This window comes from Manis javanica, chromosome 1 (assembly GCF_040802235.1).
Source record: "Manis javanica isolate MJ-LG chromosome 1, MJ_LKY, whole genome shotgun sequence".
NCBI lineage: Eukaryota > Metazoa > Chordata > Mammalia > Pholidota > Manidae > Manis > Manis javanica.
The window spans coordinates 235,012,134-235,034,590 of record NC_133156.1 but is presented as its reverse complement, the minus strand read 5'-3'; the positions used below and the strand labels follow the sequence as shown (position 1 = coordinate 235,034,590).

Sequence of the window (22,457 nt, the reverse complement as noted above, 5' to 3'; positions counted from 1 at the left end):
GACAGACAGGCAAAGAAGTTTTCATACTAGTGGAACAGTTAGGGGTGGGGAGCAGGCACAGTGCTATCACCCGTATTTCCAAAAACAAAGGACTCTGTCATAACAATAATGTAGAAAGGACATTTTCTCTCATAAGAACAGGGGAAAATTTATAGCAACATATGTAAACACACATGTGCACATTAACATATACATTATATATACACACACTTCACTGTAGATGAATGAAAAGTTCACTGACAATGGGTATTTGGGAACCCAGCCTTAAACAATAGCTTTCACCAGCTTTCCTGGCTTTGGTGGATTACATTTAGAATTACTGGTGTTAGTGGTCATGTAAGTATAGTCTCTCTGCCTATGTCATAGAAATTACTTTATTTATTAATTGCAGATACACAGAGAAAGATGATGAGCATATATATCTTCAAAACTGGACCACAGGGAATATACCCACATGAAGCACAGCTTTTGCTGATTAAAATACCAAAAGGCAAAATTAAATTTAGGATAATCTCAGAAACAATTGTAAGACTTGGTCAGAAAAATACTTTCCTAGAATGTGTTAGGTTAATAAACTTAACAGGATTTTGCATTTTCACAGTGGAATCTTAAGAAGAAAAAAACATGGAGGGAGAGGTGGCTGAACCATCCATCACTAAATGTCCAATGCGGAATATGCATTTATGCTCTTGCACAAATGTTTTTATTATATAACTTTTCCTTAGAATGACTGACCTGATTAATGATCAGACTGTAAAATACAGTTGACCCTTGAACAACATGGGTTTGAACCATATGGGTCCACTTATATGGGGACTGTTTTCAATAAATATATTGGAAACATTTTTGGAGAGTTGAGACAATTTGAAAAAACATTTTATTTTCTCTAGCTTACTTTATTGTAAGGATACACTAACACAGATATAAAATATGTGTAAATCAACTGTTCATGTTATTGGTAGGCTTCTGGTCAACAGTAGGCTATTAGTAGTTAAGTTTTTGGGGAGTCAAAAGTTATACACAGATTTTCAACAGGACAGGGGGCTGGTACCCCTAACCCTATGTTGTTCAAGGGTCAACTGTGCATGCATCAATCACAGCAACAATAATTTTTGTTCCCTTTATTAAATACATAAAACCAACATTTAGGTCATAAAATTATTCCCATTCCACTTTAGGTCATAAAATAAAAACCAAGCAAAAAGATCTTAGAGTTAAAACAATCCTAAACAGAGTCTGATAGCAGCAGCATTTTCCATAGTTAAGTCAACAGAACACTAGTCCTGAGAGACCTTTTGAGGAAAAAAAGGTTCTATGGTCAAGTAAGTTTGGGAAATGTTCATACTTTCGTTCCCCTCCCGTAGATTTACACTGTGCAATGATAATATAGGCTGAAAAAGTCCGTAAGTAAAGAAATTGATAAAACTTTGTTTAACCTAGTATTTCCCAAACTTATTTGCCAGAAATCTTGTAAAATAATAATTAACACTCATTTATCACATTTGGACACTGTGCTGATACTTTTGAGGCATTATCTTATTCATTCCCCAAGCAACCCTATGGGTAGGTATCATTATTATGCCCATTTTATAAATGAGAAAAACAAAGGCATAATGAGGTTAAGTAAGTTGGCCAAATCATACAGACAGGAAGTGGTAGACGTGGAACGTGCGATGTGAAAGCATGTCAGTCCCCTGCCATTGCCTATGGCATTAGCCACTGTGCTGTTCATCCAGCACTTCTAACAAAAGTATTATTTCATGAAACATGTTTTGGGAAATACCATGCTATAGGATCTGCTAAAGTTCATGGCTGGGAAAAGTCAGAACTTGCAAATATTCAATGTTATTATTGCTGGACTAAAAATAATCTTAAGACATAAGGTAAGTTAGTTACATAGGCCTTATCTACTTTTAAGAAAAATTATTTAAATGTTTTATGTATAATGGTTGCAATCTACTGAAAAATGGTATCCACTTACATTTAAAAGATATTCATGTACATGAAAATACTTTTTAGTATAACTGTTATTTTGTTGAATATGACACCTATTTCCATAATCTAAAAAATGAGCAGTATGATTATATCTTAACAAAATGTTTGTTATAACGGCCTTCCTCACCCAAAATATACACAGTAAATGAGACTGAAAAAGCAAGCACCCAAAATGAATTAAACACAGTAGTTTAAAAAAACCTACAACATAGCAATGACTTTAAGAATGTAGGTAAGTGTAACAAAAGCATATTTAACATTTATGTTCCAGATATTTAGGAAGGCACTTCAGTTGGAAGATCCTATTTTTACCCTATCTCATTCATAAGTCATTTAAAAAAGACTAATACAACTCTTTTCTTTTTAAGCACATTAAAATCTAAGAATTATTCTGATGGTATATGGTAAAAAATGAATTCACCTAGATTAACCGCGCTATGAAATATAGCTTGAAAACAAAGTATAAGAACCTCTCAATGTATTTATTACATGATTCTATTTTCTTTTAATATTTAACTGCTATTGTACATCTTTTTATTACAAAGACAACCACATTGACTGGATGTGTAGAGAATGGGTCCTGTACATTTTCCCACTCAGAATAATTTGCTATGTAGCCTTTTCCCAACAACAGAACAAGGTTAGCAAAATCTACTCTTTATTCCACAAACTAGTGCTAAGCAATCTTGGTATAAATACGCTCTTAGTATGGCTAAGTGAAGAGTGTGAACTCTAGGTTTAAACCTGAACCCTCACGTTTACTACCACTGAAGCCTTTGCAAATTATTTTCATCTTTCTGTGCCCCAGTTTTCTTATCTATAAAATGGAATCATTACAGTATCCCTCCCCATAGAGTTGTGAGGATTAAATGAGTTTTATGTAAAATATCAGAATATTGCCTGGCACATGGCAAGCCCTATCTAAGTGTTGATTATTAATAAGAGGCATTTCTTGATTTGTGACCTTTAAGCCTAGAGTAACTATTAAGGTTCTACCAATTTGAAGATTCAATCTGTGGTTTCTAAGTTTTAGACAGGGTCTTTCATAAGCAAACCCTAAAAGGGAGCCAGAAACCATTAACCAGCAGTCTCCTAGGTATTTTCAAAACCTTATTACACTTAAATACTACTTGACATATGTTTTTCTACATGTAGCTTGCATGCTAAAGAAAATCATTCTTCATTTAAGACACAAAAAAGCTTTACTTGGTTGAATTATCTGAACTTTTCTCTAAGCAAATATTACAAACTTGGCAATATATGTTTAATACCTGATTTGGTAGAAAGAAAAGATCTAGAAAATCAGATAAATGTGACTCCCCCAGTTCCAATCTCATGTTCAAAACTCCAAAAACAGCAAGTAGAAATAAAATAATCTTGTAAACATTTTATCATAATTTCTTTACCTAAATTTTCAAGATCTTTCTTGGTGACAAATTTGTAATCATCGTAAACTGTGCTTTCTGGATTCTCTTCCAATTCTTCTGTCAAGTTGTCTAAGAAGGAACACCACTTGGGAGCAGGGCCCAAAACCTGCCGGTGTGGATTCAAGGTTAGCAAATGTATGTTCTCATGATGTCAACTAAGGGTTATTTATTTTACATCCAGATTTTCTTAAATATAATTTTAAAATCTGTGCTTCTATCAGAAGTTTTGAAAAAAACCTGCAACATGCATAATCAAGCACATAATGGAGAATAAAAGTAGGACGAACTTAGGCTTCTAAGGAAAAAATCAGTCTGGGATACAAAGGTATTAATGAATATTCTTACATTAGAGTTATCAAAATACAAACAAATAATTCAGGTATTTATAATAACATCCATCCATTATACATTACCTCTTTCACTCAAAACAGTTTTTGGAATCTACAAAGCATATTAATTACAAAAGATATTTTTAGGTTGCCACTTATGACAAACAAAAGTCTAAAATGAGATTTACCTTCTTTCAAAGGTTTTCAACTAATTACTTGATAATTATACTCAATCTTGTACCGTCTGCTTTGATTCATTTAACTCACTAAAATTAAAATTCTGTATATAGAATTTTTCAGACCTAATAAAAAATGGACTGCTAGGACTCACAAGTTAGTCCCAATGAAAGGCTGGGAAACAAAAGATGGAACAGAATTTATAACCAACTAATAACACATGAATACTTCAGTTTGTAATACACCTATTAGCATAAAACACTGTGATTGCTTTTTCCTCTTTCGCTGTTGACCCACGTCTCTCCCAGCACAATGCCTTACCCAGCGAGGTCAAAGCTTGTCCCAAAGGAAACAAGGCTCACTCACAGGGAGAGATGGTACTGAAATTCTCTTAATGGGAGGCTTTCAGAGGAGAGAATGCTAGGCTCTGATAAAATGGAACCTCTAGGGACTATCTGCCTGTGTATTTTGATAGTAACCAATTGTACAGGAAAAAAATCATAATGGAAATTATTATATCTAGCTTAAACTTTTTGGAGAAAGGAAGGTAGGAGGAAGAGAGTTAAAGAAAAAATGGTACCTAATACCCTCTCCAACCAAAAAAAAAAAGTAAGCCTTAGGTATGGTCATGCTGATTTAGCTGTATAATTTTGCCTCATTAGGGTGATTCTCCACCCACCACCCCACCGCCACACAAAGGCAATGGGGCTCATGAACATGAAAAACAAACTCCTAATGAGCATGAGACAAGTTTCATATTAGCATAATCTATATATAATCTTTAAACACAGAAGTAAAGGTTTTGATACATGAAGTGGTTTAACTAACCATAAAACACAAACCTTCAAGGAATGCAGGCCATTTTCAAAAATTCAATGTGGAATACTTTTTAAAGAAATTGCTGGGGTTTTAAGCAATTTGAGGGCAGTAGCTTGAAGTCAACAAATAACTGACACTGACTCCTACTACACATAAAGCACATGTAAGATCACTGATTGTGATCCTGAAGTTGAAAATCTAGCTGGAGCAGAAAAGTGTGGGCACGTGTATACAATGTGTGCCTGTGCACACTCACTCAGTTGTATAAAGCAATGAACTGAGACTGTACGGAACCCATGGGGAAGACGGCAGGCTGGGGGACTGACAAAGTGTATGTGAAGGGACTTCAGGTTGGAATGAACACATGAGCAAGAAGGAAAATCCTGGGGCACCTTCTGCAGGAGAGCAAGCTCAGGCACTTGCAGCTACCGGGGTCTTGGCTTCCTACGGCTCATCAATCTGAAAATGCAAAGCTCTAGCACACACGGCCTAACACAGAAGAAGAAAATACAGGAAGGATGTGCACTATTATCACTCTTTAAGAATGTAAGATCCAAGATATTGTCCTCTTGCGAGGGTAGGAGCTTCATCTGTGTGACATGCGGAAAGGTACTAGGTACTAGAAAGAACACTGGCTGCCAAGTAGTATCTGTTCAACAAATAGTTCATAAATGAATCTATTCATATATAACATGAATGCATTCATGGATTTCATGTGCCCAAGGAACTGACTGAAGGGATCCTGTCTGGAAAAAGTATTTTTTAGATTGTCTTATTTTCCCTTATTCAGATAAAAACACTCAAATACCTCGCAATAGAACTACTGGATATAAGAATACCTTTTGGTGAAAGTCAAGATTTATTTTCCCTCTTTTGCAAGGGGGAATACTGGTTATCAAAGGACCTCCTAACAAAGCAGTTTCATCTTTAAATCTTAAATCAGTCCTAAACACGGACTGCAAAGCCAACGAAAAGACTTCACTGTGCGCACTGACTTCTCTTGGGGGCCGAAGAGCAGGAATATCGAAATATCGGACCAGAAGTGAACTTACTTTCACACAGTCCTTTTTTATAATGTTCCACAACATTCATTTTGATTGGCTATCTGAATTCTAACAGAATTGTTTTAAATTACTTCTCAGGGGATGGGTCTGGTCATTGTAAATAATCTCTGCAGTTAAATTCAGGGCCATTAAATTTTATAGGAGGAAATATTTCCATCAAAAACAAAATTAAATGTAGTGGGTTGATTTTATTAATCATGTTCCCCTCGTTCCTTTTCAGAGAAAAAAACATCAGAACAGTCATAACAAAGTCGAAATTGCTGATTTAACTGGTATTAAACTTCAGGTTGTATCCACAATCAGAGCCTTCCTCAAAGGTCCACCGTTAAGTTGCAAAAACGGTAGTCGGCTTACCCAATAAGCAGGATGGAACTATGTGCGCAGTTCTCTGACACATCTATAATGGCCATAGAGTTAATGCATGTGTACAATCCCGTTATCTTCCCTTGTAAATATGTGAAACTTTTAACTAACCCTAAAAACTACTTTCTAAATTTCAGGCTTTACAACTTGAAGAAAATAACCTTTTTAACCACTGGTGTACTGTTATTACTACATCAAAACTTCCTGAGTTTTCTGTATTGTCCTTAAACTGTTATATTCTAAACCCAAAATTGATCACTGCTTGTTCATCTACATTTTTATGTACCTCAAAGAGGTCTGTTTCAGAAAATTGATGAAGACTGTTCTATTTTAAACTTTTATTATCTGTTCATGAACCTCTACTTTTAATTTACAGGCATTTCCTAAGTCACAGGTCAGTTCAAGCAGGGAATTGGAAACTGATTCATCAAACTGCTATAAAGGGATCCTGTCGGTCCCTTAGCAAATTTAATGACAATCATATAAACCAGTCTAAATGGAAATACTTGGTTCTCCAAAATAGGAAAGAATCTTTAACAACACGCAAGGGGAAGGGCCTCAACTCAAACACAGCCAAGTATCTGCTTGCTCTAATCCACTTGGGTAGAAGAACCAATTCTGAAATACGTGCAGATAGACGCCATGTGTCCACCCAAGTTCACCTGCTTCTGTGATGACAACCTGCCTTTAAGATGTTCATTATATATGCTTGATTTTAAAACGAAATTCTCATATATTCTGGTAATAGACAAAAGTAGAAAGTGGGGAGAAAAAAGGATGAATGTTAACCGAGAAGGGTACCACTTCCCCCCACGCTACCTTAGAAAAATCACTGGGCCACACCTCAAAGTCGTGTTGAGGCAGAAATAAAAATTAAGGATTATTGGATGGATAGTTAACAGATCAAGGATGATTAAATTAATATTAAATAGTTATTTCAATTTTATATAATTAAAATAATAGTGTATTTTTTTCTCTCACTCCTAAAAATCAGATCAACAAAGGAGCAATTTGGTTTCAATATTTTAAAAGCTTTATTTTAAAAAGGAGAAAAATTATTATCTGCCATGGTTTCAGCTTTGATTTAGTTTTTGAAATAGCAATTTAGGCACTGAAATGAAATGATAAGAAAATAAGGCCAGGAGAAAAGAAAAAATATAAGACTGCTGATGCCATTATCTCACTATTAGCCAATCAAACCAATAATTAGTCTATGTGAGGCTCTCTGAGTACAAATAAGCATAGGATGGAGTGCCTATACTCAAGGGCAAGGGGAAACAGGACACCCCAAGCAAATATTTAAATACAAAATTAAAACTGATTTAAGAACTACAGATTTCAGTTGATAATAGCATAGTAACTATATTTGTTTATCCCTCCCTCCCTCCCATTTAGCCTAGTTAAAATGACAATACATCAATACAAAAAGGTATTAACCTTCAAGGACAATAGAAGAAAATACAGGACTGAAGGTAAATGTTGGGTGCTTACAGAGGTGGATAACAAGGAGAAAGGAGAGGGAATTCTTCAAAGGCTCCATGTATCTGGGAAACCAGGCCTGTGCAGAGGGAAGGTGATGCACCAATGCTAAGTTCCCACCAGCCCTTAGGAGGCCAGAGGAGAATTCTTGGACGCACGTGAACAAAGGGTGCTCCACACGAGAGCATCCCAGGCACAGCGGCTTGGGCTGTGGAGCTGCGACCAGTACAATGAAATGGCCGTCTGCACAGCATGTCAGGGGACCCGCGGCAACTTCTCTCAGCTCCCAGGCCAGAAGCCAAGTACGTGGTGCTGTACTTCTACTCTCACCAGCCTAAACCCCAAACAGTCTGAGAAGGAAACTGGGGGATTCTTCCCTGTAGAAAATGAAAGATCCCCAAAGACAGACTTCCAGATGTTGCCATCTTTGAATCCTTTCAATAGTCATTAGCTGAAGGGTCAGCATGAAAACTACCAGTGGACAAGACCGCCACATACAAAGAACTGCCACTTGGCATTTCAGTGCTCACTCTTAAACAGAATAAACTGCCGAAATCACCATCCATTTATTCAACAAACAGTTATTTGTCAGGCATTTTTCTCTTCACTGTAGATATAGCAGCAAATACCATAAACAAGAATCTCTACATTTAAAGAACTCACATTCCAGAAAGGAATATAGTATGTAGTATATGACAGATAGTGATAAGAGCTATGGGGAAAACAAAAAGCAGGAAGGATAATGGAGAACACAAGGAAAAGGGAGGGACGGTGGACAGGGAAGCCCACAGTGAGGTGACCACTGACCACAGACCTGGAGGGGGGGGAATGAACCATGAGAATCTCTGGCAACTGCAAAGGCCTTGATGTCAGAACTGCTTGGCATGCTGGGGGATCAGGAGAAAGGCCAACCCAGTACGGCCTGCACAGGGAAAGGAAGGGAGAGGGTGGTGGGCTAGATCATGTCGGGTCTCATAGGCCACTGAACACTTGACCTTTTCCTCTGGGTAAGATGGAAACCATCGGAGGGTTCCAAGCAGTATTTACAAGGCACGCTCTGCAAGGGTTGGGAGACTTACTGGTTCCAGGCATTTAAGGAAATCTCTGTTCAATCATTAGCGGACAAGTAAACCAACAAGAGACTTGGGGGCCATACATGACAAAGAAATCACATTGTATAGGCTTAGTCCAGTAGAGTCAATAAACAATAGCAACAGTAACAATGAATCTGGGGGCCAGGAATCTGAGTTCCATAACTGCCAAACTGTATTATTTAAAACATCAAAAGAACATTACAAGGCATGCAAAGAAACAAGAAAAGCATGTCACATACATGGGGTGGTGTGGGGGTGTGGGGAGAAGCTGTCTTCTGAGGAAGGCCAACACTGGACTTAGGAAACAGAGACTTTAAATCAGCTGTTATAAATATGTACAAAGACAAATAGTGACTCTATAGCATCTTACTACGCTGATGGACAGTGACTATAATGGGGTATGTGGTGGGGACTTGATAGTGGGGGCAATCTAGAAACCACAATGTTGCTTATGTGAGTGTACATTAATGATACCAAAATAAAAATAAATATAAAATAATAATAATAAAAAAATAAATATGTGCAAAGAACTAAAAAGGAACGAGGTCTAATGAACTAAAGGAAAGTATGAGAACAAATGTCTCATAAAATAGAGAATGTCAATAAAGTGATAGAAATTATGAAAAAGAACTAAATAAAAGTTCTGGAGTTATAAAATACAGTAATAGAAATAAAAAACTCACTAGAGAGGCTCGACAGCAGATATAAACTGACAGAAGAAAAAATCAGTAAACTTGAAGACAAGTCAACTGAGATTATACAGTCTGAGAAACAGAAAGAAAACTGAACAGAGCCTTAGAGACCTGTGGGATGTCATCACACAAACCAACACCCACATAACAGGAGTCCCAGAAGGAGAAGAGAAACAAAGGGGCAGAAGGAATATTCAATGAAATAATACTCCCAAAATTCTCAAATTTGGAAAAAACATTTATCTACTCCAACTAGGATAAGTTCAAAGAGATCCATACTTTGACACATCATTATCAAATCATGAAAATAAAAAGACAGAAAATCTTGAAAGTACCAAGAAAAAAGTAATTCATCACGTGTAGATTCCCAATAAGATCAGCATGTGATTTCTCACCATGGAAAAGAAACTCCATAATGCAGTAACTATAAATCTCAGTCAACAGACACATAACAATTAAATATATAATTTGAAGCAATAAAAGCATAAAAGAGCAGGGAAATGGAGCTATATAGCAGCAAAGTTTTTGTATACTGTTGAAATTAAATGGGTATTAATCTGAACTAGATTGCTATAAAGTACGGTGTTAACAGTAAGGCAAAGGCAATGCGAATGGAAGTGCACAGGAGACAGCAGAGCCAAAATTCTGGAAAAATACCAAAGTTGGAGGACTCAGTTTCCAATTTCAAGACTTAGTACCAAGGTACAGTAATCAAGATAGTGTGATACTGGCATGAAAACAGGATTATAGATGACTAGAATAAAATTGAGAGTCAAGAAGTAAGCTCTTACATTTATTGTTAATTCATTTTCTGCAAGAATGTCAAAAAATTCAATGAGGGAAAGCACAGTCTATACAACAAATGGTGCTGGGACAGTTAGATACTCACATGTAAAAGAATGAAGTTGTTTTCCTACCTCACACAATATACACAAATGAACTAAAAAGGGATCAAATACCCAAATATAGGAGCAAAACTATAAACTCTCCGAAGAAAACATAGTTATAAATTTTCTTGTATTTCTATTATAAAATTCCATGGACTGGGTAATAGTTCCTTAGATATGACATCAAAAGCACAAATAGCCAAAAGAAAAAAAAAGGTAAGTTGGACTTGTCAAAATTTAAAACTTTTATGCATCGATGGACACTATAAAGAAAGTGAAAAGACAACCCACAGAATGGGAGAAATATTTGCAAATCACCTATGTGATAACTGTTTAGTATCACCCAGAATATATAAAGAACACTTAGGACTCAACAATAAAAAGACAAGTAATCTAAAAATGGTACTTAAATAAACATTTCTTCAAAGATATAAAAATAGCCAAAATGCCATTGAATGATGAATCATTAGAGAAAATGCAAATCAAAACCACAGTGAGGTTATCATACCACATTCACTTGGATGGCTCTGCTCAAAAAACATGGAATGTAACAAGTACCAATGAGGTGGAGAAATCAGAACTCTCATATACTGCTGGTGAGAATGTAATGATGCAGCCACTGCACGAAACAGTTTGGCAGTTCTTCAAAATGTTAGCATACAATTACCATATAATCCATCAATTCTAATCCTAAGTATATACTCAAGGGAACTGAAAATACGTGTCCACACAAAATGTGTACAGCAGCATTATTTATAATAGCTCAAAAGTGGAAACAACAAATACACATCAACTGATGAATGGATTAACAAGATGTGGCATAACCATATAATGGAATGCCATTTAGCAATAAAAATGAAGAACTAATTCCTAATACAACATGGATAAACCTTGAAAACATAGCTATGTGAAAGAAGCCAGACACAAAAGGTCATAATTTAACTCCATTTTTGCCAGAACAGGCAAATCCATAACAATAGAAAGATCAGTGGTTGCTGGGGAAGCAGGGGGGGCTTGGGGAGGTTGTGATGGGAGGGACTGGTATGGAGCTTCCTTTTGGTGTGATGAAATGTGGAATAAGAGAGTGGTGATCATCACACAACTCTGAATATACTAAAAACCACTGAATTATATACCTTAAGAGGGTTAACTTTAAGGCTTTTGAATTCTATCTCAATAAAGCTGTTATTTTTAAAATCTACTAAGGATCACACATTGCATTAGGTATGTCTCCCTGGTTTCCTTTAATTAGAACAGCAGCCTTTCAGAATGTTTACATTTTCTAAGAGTTCAGGCCCGCTGATTGGTAAGGTGCCGTGTAAATGTGCTGACTGTTCCTCAGAATTATATTCAATTAAACATTTCTGACTTCTGACAAGAATGCACAGGTGATATGTGCCAAAAGAACACTGAAAGCTGTTTCTCTATTAAGCATTTGGCTTTGCATGATGAATATTTATGAAGTCATGTGTTTATAGGATTTATTATCACCTATCTTTACACTTTTGTATTTGTTCTTTTCCTTTTTAAAATTTGTGGTATAAAATGATTTCCAGGAAAGGAGGCCCAACAAGGGTTTAACTGGGCACCATATTCCCGGAGCCAGAGTCCATGAAGTCACCCTGGGCTACAGAAGGAAAGACCAGAAAGATGCAAGAAATACCACCCTTTCTTCCCCTCCCCCACTCCCCATACCACACAAATAAATTGGACAAGATGGGTACAAATGGGGACAGGGACACCCCTCAGTTCTTTTCAAAAGGAGTTGATATCATGGAATTTGATGTTAGCAAACTTACCTGAAAAGACTGTACCCACAGATATACTATCCTTTCCCTTATATCACCAAATGCAAAGACATACAGAATCATACCACTACTTTTCTTTTTAGAACTAGTAACATTTTTTTGAGCTGGGAATGTCAAGAAAGCTTCTGGGAAACCAAAGTAACAATTCACTGGAGATTTCTGATCTAGAGCTTGGCGGCATTTAGAACATGGAAGCTTAGTGAAAACTAAACAGTCCTGCTAAACTTAGGAAAGGGAAACAGAATTACTCTCAAATGAACCACTGCAATTTAAGAAAGCAAAACTTTTATTCACAACTATGAAATTCCTTCATAAGACATTAAATCTCTTACAGTTCCCCCTTCAGTATTCAAAACTGAATTATATTTAGTCTTAAGTAATTCTAATCTGAAATAGGATGAAAAGCTTTGCATTTGTCTGCTTTTCATGAAAATTATAAACGATACATTAAATATCATGAAAAAACTTCCATCTTCAAGTCTCATGGAAAAAGAAAACAATCTGGTTCCAATCTTCAAAATCCAGTTAGTTAAATAAGAAAAACATGTTACTTTTAAGGTCTCCAATTCCTTCTTTCCTGAAGTCTGTCCTTGTACCTCTGTTACAGGTCACAGTTGGTGTTATCATCATATTACACTTGAAATCCCAGTTCAGTTTCCTAGAACTTTCCCCCAGAGATTGCAGTTTCAATGTCTACAAGCAATGGTAAAGCCTTCTACTTGCAGCCTCTTCCTCTCCCCATTTCCTAACTATGCTAAAAATGCACAGCCTTGGCGGCTATGTCTGCACATGTGCGTACAACACACACTCCCTGTGGGTGCTAAAGGCACGAGGCCAATTTCATCATATGTGGATGTATTTGTCTCTTTGGTCACACACCTGGTAATGGGTGCTCACTGAGATCCCGTTTTGTCATTTTATTCCTGCCAAGAGTTACACAGATGGTTTAGTGTGTAATCCTGGTCACCGCACTAGTAGTTTCCTGGTTCCATCCTACTTCCTTGCAGGCAGAGGAACTTATTAATAATTTTTCAGTGTATTCGTATGCTTTCCAATTCTTAATTCTGAAGTCTACGTAAAAGTAAGGTTATCCGAGTACTCCAAAAGATCTCGGGATGGAAACTTGGCAGAAACAAGGGAAGAGGAAAATGTTTTTAAATTCTACGTGCATGTTTTCTCAAGGTTATACATCTTAACAGTGCTATTCTAGGAAGGTCAATAAATATTTTGCCACCATTTAGAAGTTACTGTTTATCTACAGGGTGCCACACATGGAACTAGGAAATCCTGAAGAATACATTTTTAAATTCAGACAAAATAAGATTTCCCACATGTTCCCAAAGAAAGCTAAAGGAGGGCATTACTACTGGCAGAGCAAAAGAAGGGGTAAAAGAATCTAATTTGGACTCAAGATCAAGTAAAATGTGGCCAACCTTTCAGTACTTAAGCAACTTTCTACGACCCGAGGTGGAATGTCTACTTCAGAGTTTAAATATGTCTATTTCTACTGAGATGATAAATAGATTCCCACACACATGACAATATTTAAGGTCCTATTAGATCTACGATAGGGTTGGGGGAGCTGCCAGAGGGTAGTAGTATGTATACCGCATTAACCTTTTTTTAGTGAAGTATTAGGATAGATCCCAAAAACTTCATGTAAAATTTAACCATTTTCAAAAAGAGAAGAACTTTATATGCAGACTATTATACATAATAAAATATTTAAGCTCAGAAGGAATGGAGAGCTATGTAATTTGGTAGGGGGAGTGAGAGGTAAATGACCACTGCTATAACGGACCAAAATTTAACTTTGGGTTCCCTGGCAGCAGAGACAAAAAAGAGAAGCACAGTAAGGTAGAAAGATATCACTTACTTGATAAAGGGAAGGACACTAGTATGTCTGGAAATAGAAACTCTTTCTTGGAACTAAACTGAAGAAGCTATCATAGATCCTTCTTGAAAGGTCTCCCAACACTGAACACTACTTCCTTAAAAGTGGTTTACAAAAGAAACTTTATATGACTCTTAAACATCAAAGAAACATCATTAAACTGTAATTTATGAAGGCCAAGTAATGTAGTCCAAGCATGTAGCTTGAAGATCAAATTTGACTCTGGAGAGAGCTGCTGTCCAGTATAGAAACCACTAGCCACATGCAGCTATTTACATTTATTAAAATGGAATAAAATTTTAAATTCAGTTTCTTAGGCACACTAGGCATATTTCAATGCTCAATAGCAAGACTTGGCTAGTGGCTACTATATTGGACAGAACACATCTAGAACATTTCCATCATCACAGAAAGTTCTATTGAACAAGTGCTGGTTTAGAGAATTGAAATTGGTGGTAAATATCCATTTACGGGAAACTAACAAATAAATTACGACCTATCAAAATGAAATACTATGCAACTATTGAAAAGAATGGATTTGACTTAGAGGTGCTGATCAGAATTTATATTAAGCAACATAAATTATTTTATGAATAGTATGCCTAACAGTATGCAATTCTGCTAAATACACATGCTGGTGTGTGTACTGTCTTGTGGGGTCCAGGGGAGAGCTGACTTGACTCTGTAGGAATGTGCACCATCTTGTTAAACAATGGTCATGGAAAGGTGGTTATGAAACACTTTTCCTCTCTAGTTTCTCTATTTTTACACTGTCTGATTTTTTAACATTAGGGCTTTTTTTCCCTAAAACAAAAGTAACATCTCCAAGGAAAGAGGCACAAATACAGATATAGACACCAAGGGTTACCAAGGCCCCTATAGCATCAAACTGAGCATCAACTGTTTCAGATGTCTTTATAAAGGAGCAGCCCAGCCCACATTCAGGACTGAGCCCCTTAGTGAGTAACGGAATTGGTATTTGTGTAGTTCTGAGAAGAGACCATTAAGAAAGTTGATTTCTTTTCCTCTGGAAAATTCAAGAACCTAAGTCATAACCTGTTGACTCTTCCCATGGAGATGAACCAAAAAAAACAAAAGATCAAAACAACTTCCCAGGAAGCAGTTTAGCACAATTCTATCTCAAGTTCCAGAGTTTTAACTCGTATACGTTGAAGAGAAGAACTCAAGACAATTCACCATTTCCAAAACTGCATTTACCGTCCACTCCACCGCTACAGCGCCCGTCTTCGTGATACCACTGCTCATTCAGCTGCCTAACCTCCCCCTCGGTCTCCACCCACGAGGATCTCTAGGCTCTAAGGACATACGTACGTCCTTAATGTCTCGTATGTGTCTTATCCTTCAACACCCACTATCACTGCCTTAGATGGAGCCCTCAGGACTTTTCCTCATCAATTACAATAAAAAATTACTGAAAGAATCCCCTTCTTTCAAATCCACCCCTTCTCTACAGGCTGAGTAATCTGACAAACTTAACTGATCTCACTTCCGTGATTAAAATCCTTCAAAGGCATGTCGCTGTACTTAAAATCAAAAGAAAAACTTCAACATGGTACAAGAGGCCCTGACACCTCTTCAGTTTTCTTTTTAATCTCTTGCCCCTCCCTGCCCCTTGAAGACCTAAGCTCCTCCCAAATCAACTGAACAGATAGAGGCTTTAGTGTCTTAGTTCAACTCCCTGTGTGTAGAGAGATCTCCATGATTCCACTACTCTTCCGTCTACTTCTTCACTAGTTAAATCACACATGTTCTTCAAATTCAATTAAATATCAATATTCCCTCTGACCTTTGCATCTAAGGGAAGATAACTTTTTAAAAATTTTTTTATAAAGTTATGATTGATATACACTCTTACGAACGTTTCACGTGAAAAAACAACGTGGTTACTACATTTACCCATGTTATCAAGTCCCCACCCACACCCCAATGTAGTCACTGTCCATCAGTGCAAGATGCCACAGATCCACTAATTGCCTTCTCTGTGCTACACTGTTCTCTCCGTGATCCCCCACACCATGTGTACTAAACATAATACCCCTCAATCCCCTTCTCCCTCCCTCCCCACCTGACCTCCCACACCCCTCCACTTTGGTAACCACTAGTTCATTCTTGGGTTCTGTGAGTCTGCTGCTGTTTTGTTCCTTCAGTTTTTTTCTTTGTTCTTATACTCCACAGATGAGTGAAATCATTTGGTACTTGACTTTCTCCACCTGGCTTATTTCACTGAGCATAATACCCTCTAGCTCCATCCATGTTGTTGCAGATGGTAGGATTTGTTTTCTTCTTATGGCTGAATAATATTCCATTGTGTATATGTACCACATCTTCTTTACCCATTCATCTACTGATGGACACTTAGGTTGCTTCCATATCTTGGCTATTGTAAAAAGTGCTGCAATATGTCTTTTTGAATCTGAGAAGTTGTATTCTTTGGGTAAATTCCACGGAGTGGGATTCCCAGGTCAAATAGTATTTCTATTTTGAGTTTTTTGAGGAACCTCCATACTGCTTTCAACAGTGGTTGAACTAGCTTACATTCCCACCAGCAGTGTAGGAGGTGTAGGAGGGTTCCCCTTTCTCCACATCCTTGCCAGCATTGTTGTTCTTAGTCTTTTCGATGCTGGCCATCCTTACTGGTATGAGGTGATGTCTCATTGTGGTTTTAATTTGCATTTCCCTGATGATTAGCAATGTGGAGCATCTTTTCATGTGTCTGTTGGCCAGCTGAATTTCTTCTTTGGAGAACTGTCTCTTCCTATCTTCTGCCCATTTGTTAATCGGGTTATTTGCTTTTTGGGTGTTCAGGTGTGTAAGTTCTTTATATATTTTGGATATTAAGCCCTTGTCGGATATGTCATTTACAAATATATTCTCCCATACTGTAGGATGCCTTTTTGTTCTGTTGATGGTGTCCTTTGGAAGATAACTTTTTTATGTGCTTCTTTAAGATGTATACACAAGTCCCTTATCAACTGTATTGTCTTCCTTTACCAAACCATAGGCAGCAAGGTCCACATCTTAAAATGTCTTAGATATTCTAGGCCTTAGTGCAAGGCACATCACAGTTGCCTACTAAGTATTTGTTTAATGAAATGACCCAGCTCCCCAAAATACTCACACTACAAAGGCTAGTCAACATAGACTGTCTAGTCAAGCATGGAAAGACAAAAACCACAGGGTTGTATCCTCTTTAGTGACCAATGTAACAATCAATGATACCTGCAAATTAAAACAAAAGGACACTGCTACACACCTATGAGAAAGGCTAAAATCCGAAACACTGACAACATCAAATGTAGAAAAGGATGTGGAGGACAGGAATTCTCATTCACTGCTACAGAATGCAAAGTGGTACAGTCAGTTGGGAAGACAGTTCAATGGTTTCTCACAAAACTAAACCTATTATTATCAGAGGATGCAGCGGTCATGCTCCTTGCTGTACGCTCAAGAGTTGAAAACTTATGTCCAGACAAAAGCCTGTGATTGGATGTTCACAGCAGCTTTATTCATAACTGCCAACAAGATGTCCTTCAGGAGGCGAGTGGATAAACCAACTGGGGTACATCCAGACAATGGAATACTATTCAGTGCTAAAAAAAAAAAAAAAAAAAGCTTCCAAACCACAAAAATATATGAAGGGACCTAAAGGCATATTACTAAGTAAAAGAAGCCAGTCTGAAAAGGTTATGTACTATATGATTCCAACTTTATGATATTCTGGAAACATAAAACACCGAACACAGTAAAAACATCAGTTGTCACAGGGGCTTGGAGGGAGGTGAAGGAAAGGTTAAACAGGTGCACCAAAGTGGATTTTCAGGTCAGTGAAACATGCTACCTAATGGTGGACACACGTCATTATCCTCCTGTCCAAACCCACAGGATGCACGATGGAGTGAGCCCCGACAACTGTGGGTGATGACGATGTGCTGGGGGAGGAGCACCCACTGTCACAAGCGTGCCCTCCACTGCAGGTGCTGGTGGTGGAAGAGGGTGTGTGCACTGTGTGGGAGTGTGTGAATGGAGCATGTGAGAACTCCGTACTTCCCCCTCAGGTTTTGCTGTGAACCTACAACTGCTTTAAAGAAACTCCACTGAATAAATGAATGAATGAAGGATACAACCATGCAAGAATCACAGATGGGTAGCCCCAACCTTTCATTCAATATATCGCACTATTATCAATTACACATGATTTGTTTCCAACCAAGAATAATACTGTGTTCTTCGAGAAGGTAAATATACAACCTAATTAAAGAAAGGTGACAATGTGGACATAAAATATTCGTTTCCATTAAACAATTTTTAACAACTACCCCCTAGACCAATTTAAAGTACTAGTAATACAAAACAATCCCATCTCCATTTCCCAAAATAGCTGAAAATACTGAAGTGCGATGATGGGTAGTCCAGGGCTCATTCTATTTCTCTTGACTTTTATTTATATTTGAAAATTTTCCATAGTAATCAATTTTTAAATGAAGGGCAATAACATTCATTCTTTTAACCCAACTGTTTCCAGTGGGGGCCTAAGGTAACCAGACACTGTTGTAAGCACCAGGGGTGCAGCAAAATGCAAAACGCACAGGAGCCCCACCCTCTTGGAGCCTGCATCTGAGCGCATGGGTGCTGGGAGACAAACTTCCCTGGGATTTCAGAACGCTGAATCAAAGGTAAGACTGGGCAAGTCCTGGAACTTCCTGGCTATTTTCTGTATATGCCGGACCTCTTAGAAGAATGCAGCCCAAATTTCTTGCCCATTTGTATAACCTGCCTTCTGTTTTTAAGGAAAAAACAAAACACATCAACAAACCAGAGCAGGTAACAGGCATAATAATAAAAGAAACTGCCCTGTGATTCAAGCAGGCAGGTATGCTCAGAAACCAAACCGATCCCTGGTTGTGAACACTCCATCCCATCACCGTGGCCTATGTGATCCCACCAATAGGAAACGGAATACTAGATTCCTTGCTGACCCTATGTTGTCCACAGTGAGAGTTGTAAGGAGATCAACTTCAGAAGCCCTGAGACGAGACGGAGGCAACAGCCACAGCTGGGGCAAGTCTTGTGGTATTCGATTCAAAATGAATAGCCGCATCTGAATAGGAAGTCGTCATTCATTTTTGAGAAAATGGGCATGCCAGATGTGTATCTGTTTAAGTAAAAGCAAGTATCATCTGACGTACTGACATAATGAAATCTATGTCATATGTGCATCAAGGACTTCATATGGAAATGACATGCATTTTTACCTAGCCAAAACTGAAATTTACTTGAAAATCTAACAGGAGGCTCAGAAAATTACTTCCTGAATGTCTCACATTAATGCTTTCTGCATGTCTGCTATTCTTGTGACCCAATAAATTGTGATGGGAAATGGAGGATTTCCATTGTTGAGAAAAATGCCACAGATACTATGTTACCGCCTTAAAGTGTTTAGATTAAAACAGGAAGCCCCCCATTTCCCCTTGGTAAAGACACAAACAACTTGTTTGTATGAGAACAGAATACTTTATCAGCCACCTGACTTTTGTGCCTTACTTCCCACTGTATAGTTACAAATTATAACTGAAAAATTACAAACAGACAGCCTGCCTTTAAAAGCCACTTCATGCATTAGATAAAATTCAATTACAACAGCTTTGCCGGTGAGCTTGGGATAGAAAGAAACTCACTCAATAGAAATGCAACTGCTTTGCACCCATCCCTCTCCCTTTTTTGTTCATCAGGAAAAGGGAATGAGAATGCTCAGATTTTTAAATCTAACTCTTCCACTAACCTGCTGGGTTCTGCCTACAATAAGTAGCTTTTTTATTCCACAAAACTCGGTCTTTCACCTTCCATACGATGTCTTACCCTAGATCTTTCTTAAAAACTTAGCTTTATCTTTAAACTGCTTTTCTTGGAGAACAAAATTAAGCACATGTCCCATTTGCATTATTATGAACCAAGATATCTCAAAAATATGAGCTCATCTTTGAACTCAAAGTTGAACTCAGTTAAAAATGAATAGCATTTTTTAGTTAAATTTGTCTTTTTCTCCCACTCAGAAGCTTGAAGGTCAGCCCTTTATTACCTCCCATATTCCATAGCTCTTCCTAACTCTAAACAACAATTTTCTTGTCCAGCCCACTGCCCCTCATGCTCTTCACCTCCCTTAAGATGCTTTTCTATCATGCTCTAACTCTTTCACTACATCCCCAAACATGCCTTTTCTAGATGGTGCCTGGTAACAATTCATGAACTCTTTCCTGAGCTTCCTCTGACTTTCAACCTGTAGAGTATTCCATGAATGCTCACCACGGTTAAGGGCTCCAAGATCACCCCTGCACTGTACCTCTTCTCCTTCACCCCATATATATGTGGAATCACTGCCAACATTCTGTTCAACATTTATTCCTTTGACTTACAGCTGAATAAACTCCCAGATTTCTTTTTCACAGATGGCTGCTGCTATGCCCTATCATGCCCATCCTGAATTTAATTGTATTTTTAAAAATCTTTTCTCCTACCCTATCCATTTGTGGCTAAAATTGAGATATTTCCAGAATATCTCGCCTGGCTTTAGTGCATTTGCATATCCTCTGGGGTGGAGAGAAGTTCATCTCCGTATCAGTGGGTAATTACCTGGGCAACCGAGGGCATATCTGAACCTGAGAGGTTAAGGGGAGGGGCTTAGCTTGCTCGCTTCTCCCTGAGCAGAGGAGAGAGACCGCCCTGGGCTGCAGCTTGTAAGCAATAAATGGGTTTTAAACTTTATTTCTCCATTTGGCTGATTTCGGTTTTTAGAGGTATTTTGCCCCGGGATTTCGTCTCCCCGGCCTTAAACCATTTCATTTAATATTTCTGAAGTTTAACTTTATTGGCTTAACCTTTTATACATAGACCAGGTTCTAAAGTCAAGCAGATGAGACTAAATGAAGTATAATCAAAATTAAACTTGAATATCTCTTCGGGACATCCTTCAGTAGAAGAGTACATTTCCCTCTGGCATTGGAACAGGACCAGATTTGGTGGGTGACTTACATCCCGCAGCCTTTTCCCACCAAAATATCTCATATCTTAAATGATCGGTTTCACACTCACTGTGGCAACTCTATAGACACAAACATCTTTGGAAGAAACAAGAGACTGAAGCAGCCTTTTTCTAATATTGTTCCTCATCTCACCCATGTAACACAAAAAACAATCAAGTGACTGCTTTCTCATTCTCCCACAAATACAAATACAAAACGAGCACTTTCCTAAATGCATGGGAGAGAAGTTAACTGATTACATATAGTGGATGCTTAAGGGAATTAGGGCCGAATTCTTAGTTGACAAAGGCTCTTCACCTCAAATTCAGCGCTGGACACGTGCCCACCGAGTAGAAGGGGTGCTGCGTAAGTGCAGCTGCTCTTGCGTGCTTACCCTCCCCACAACCTTGACAGACTTCCATTTACATTCACTTAAGCTAAGGGAACTTAATTATAGGATTTTACTCTAAATCTAATCAGGGGCCACTAAAGTATTCCTAAGTGCAAAGAAAATGTAACAAAAACGTTAATAAGAATGTCTCTGATTAGTGAAATTATGTTTTTTTCCTGGTATTTAAACATTTTTAAAAATATACATTACATTCACACACAAAACCCACTTTTTAATGATCTAGAATCCATAACAACATGGGGAAACTAATTAGGTGGGAATAAAAGCAGGATATGAAGCCATATAAATAATGTTTCAAGTTAAAACAATGGAAAAATACAGCAAAATATTAATGTGTTCCCCTTTGGGTGGTAGAAGAGTGTTTCAGTTTTCTCATACTTATCTTCTATTTGCCATTTTCTACCGAGGATGCTTTATTGATAGAATGGAGGGAAATGGACTTAACATTTAAAAGTGAGATTTCTTAGTTTAGAAACACTTCCCTGTTTTCAGCTTCAATAATTAACAGCAAAACTTGCAATGGCATTCAATTGTTCTTTCTCAACCTATATTTAATATGATCTAACAGACTTTACAATCCCAAATCATTTCTGAAATCATTTTCCTTGCTCACATGTATGAGTTTGTCACATTTTCAGTGTATCTTTGTTTTGCTCAATATCATGTTCCTTCCAAAAGCTCCATAAAGGCCCATGTCCTCATAATACCAAATACCCTCTGCCACTGGACCCCTTGAATTTTGCTCATTGCAATAAAGTTTAACAGTAATAATCAGCTGAACATCTATCATGTGCCAGGCACCGTGATAAATAATTGTGTTCTGGGCTTCAAAGAAGCTTCCCCCATTCCTTGGTGTGGAAACATTTCAGCAACTATTTGTCCAGTTTATGTTCTGTCTTGTACCTCAATTATATGCTAGCAAATTCCCCGGGGATAGTTTTCTTTGCATCTGGCACTACCTCCCTAAACCAAGAGAATAT

The 22,457-nt window shown here is 37.6% G+C and overlaps 1 protein-coding gene across 1 annotated transcript in view; it reads right to left on the bottom strand.

Moving 5' to 3' along the window:
- Window positions 1-22,457, bottom strand: part of NOL10 (nucleolar protein 10) — an 86,316-nt gene that overhangs the window by 26,140 nt on the left and 37,719 nt on the right. Inside the window, exon 14 of the mRNA XM_073216576.1 lies at window positions 3,402-3,528. Within this exon, the coding sequence (XP_073072677.1) occupies window positions 3,402-3,528 (127 nt within the window). The remainder of the gene's footprint in view (window positions 1-3,401; window positions 3,529-22,457) is intronic.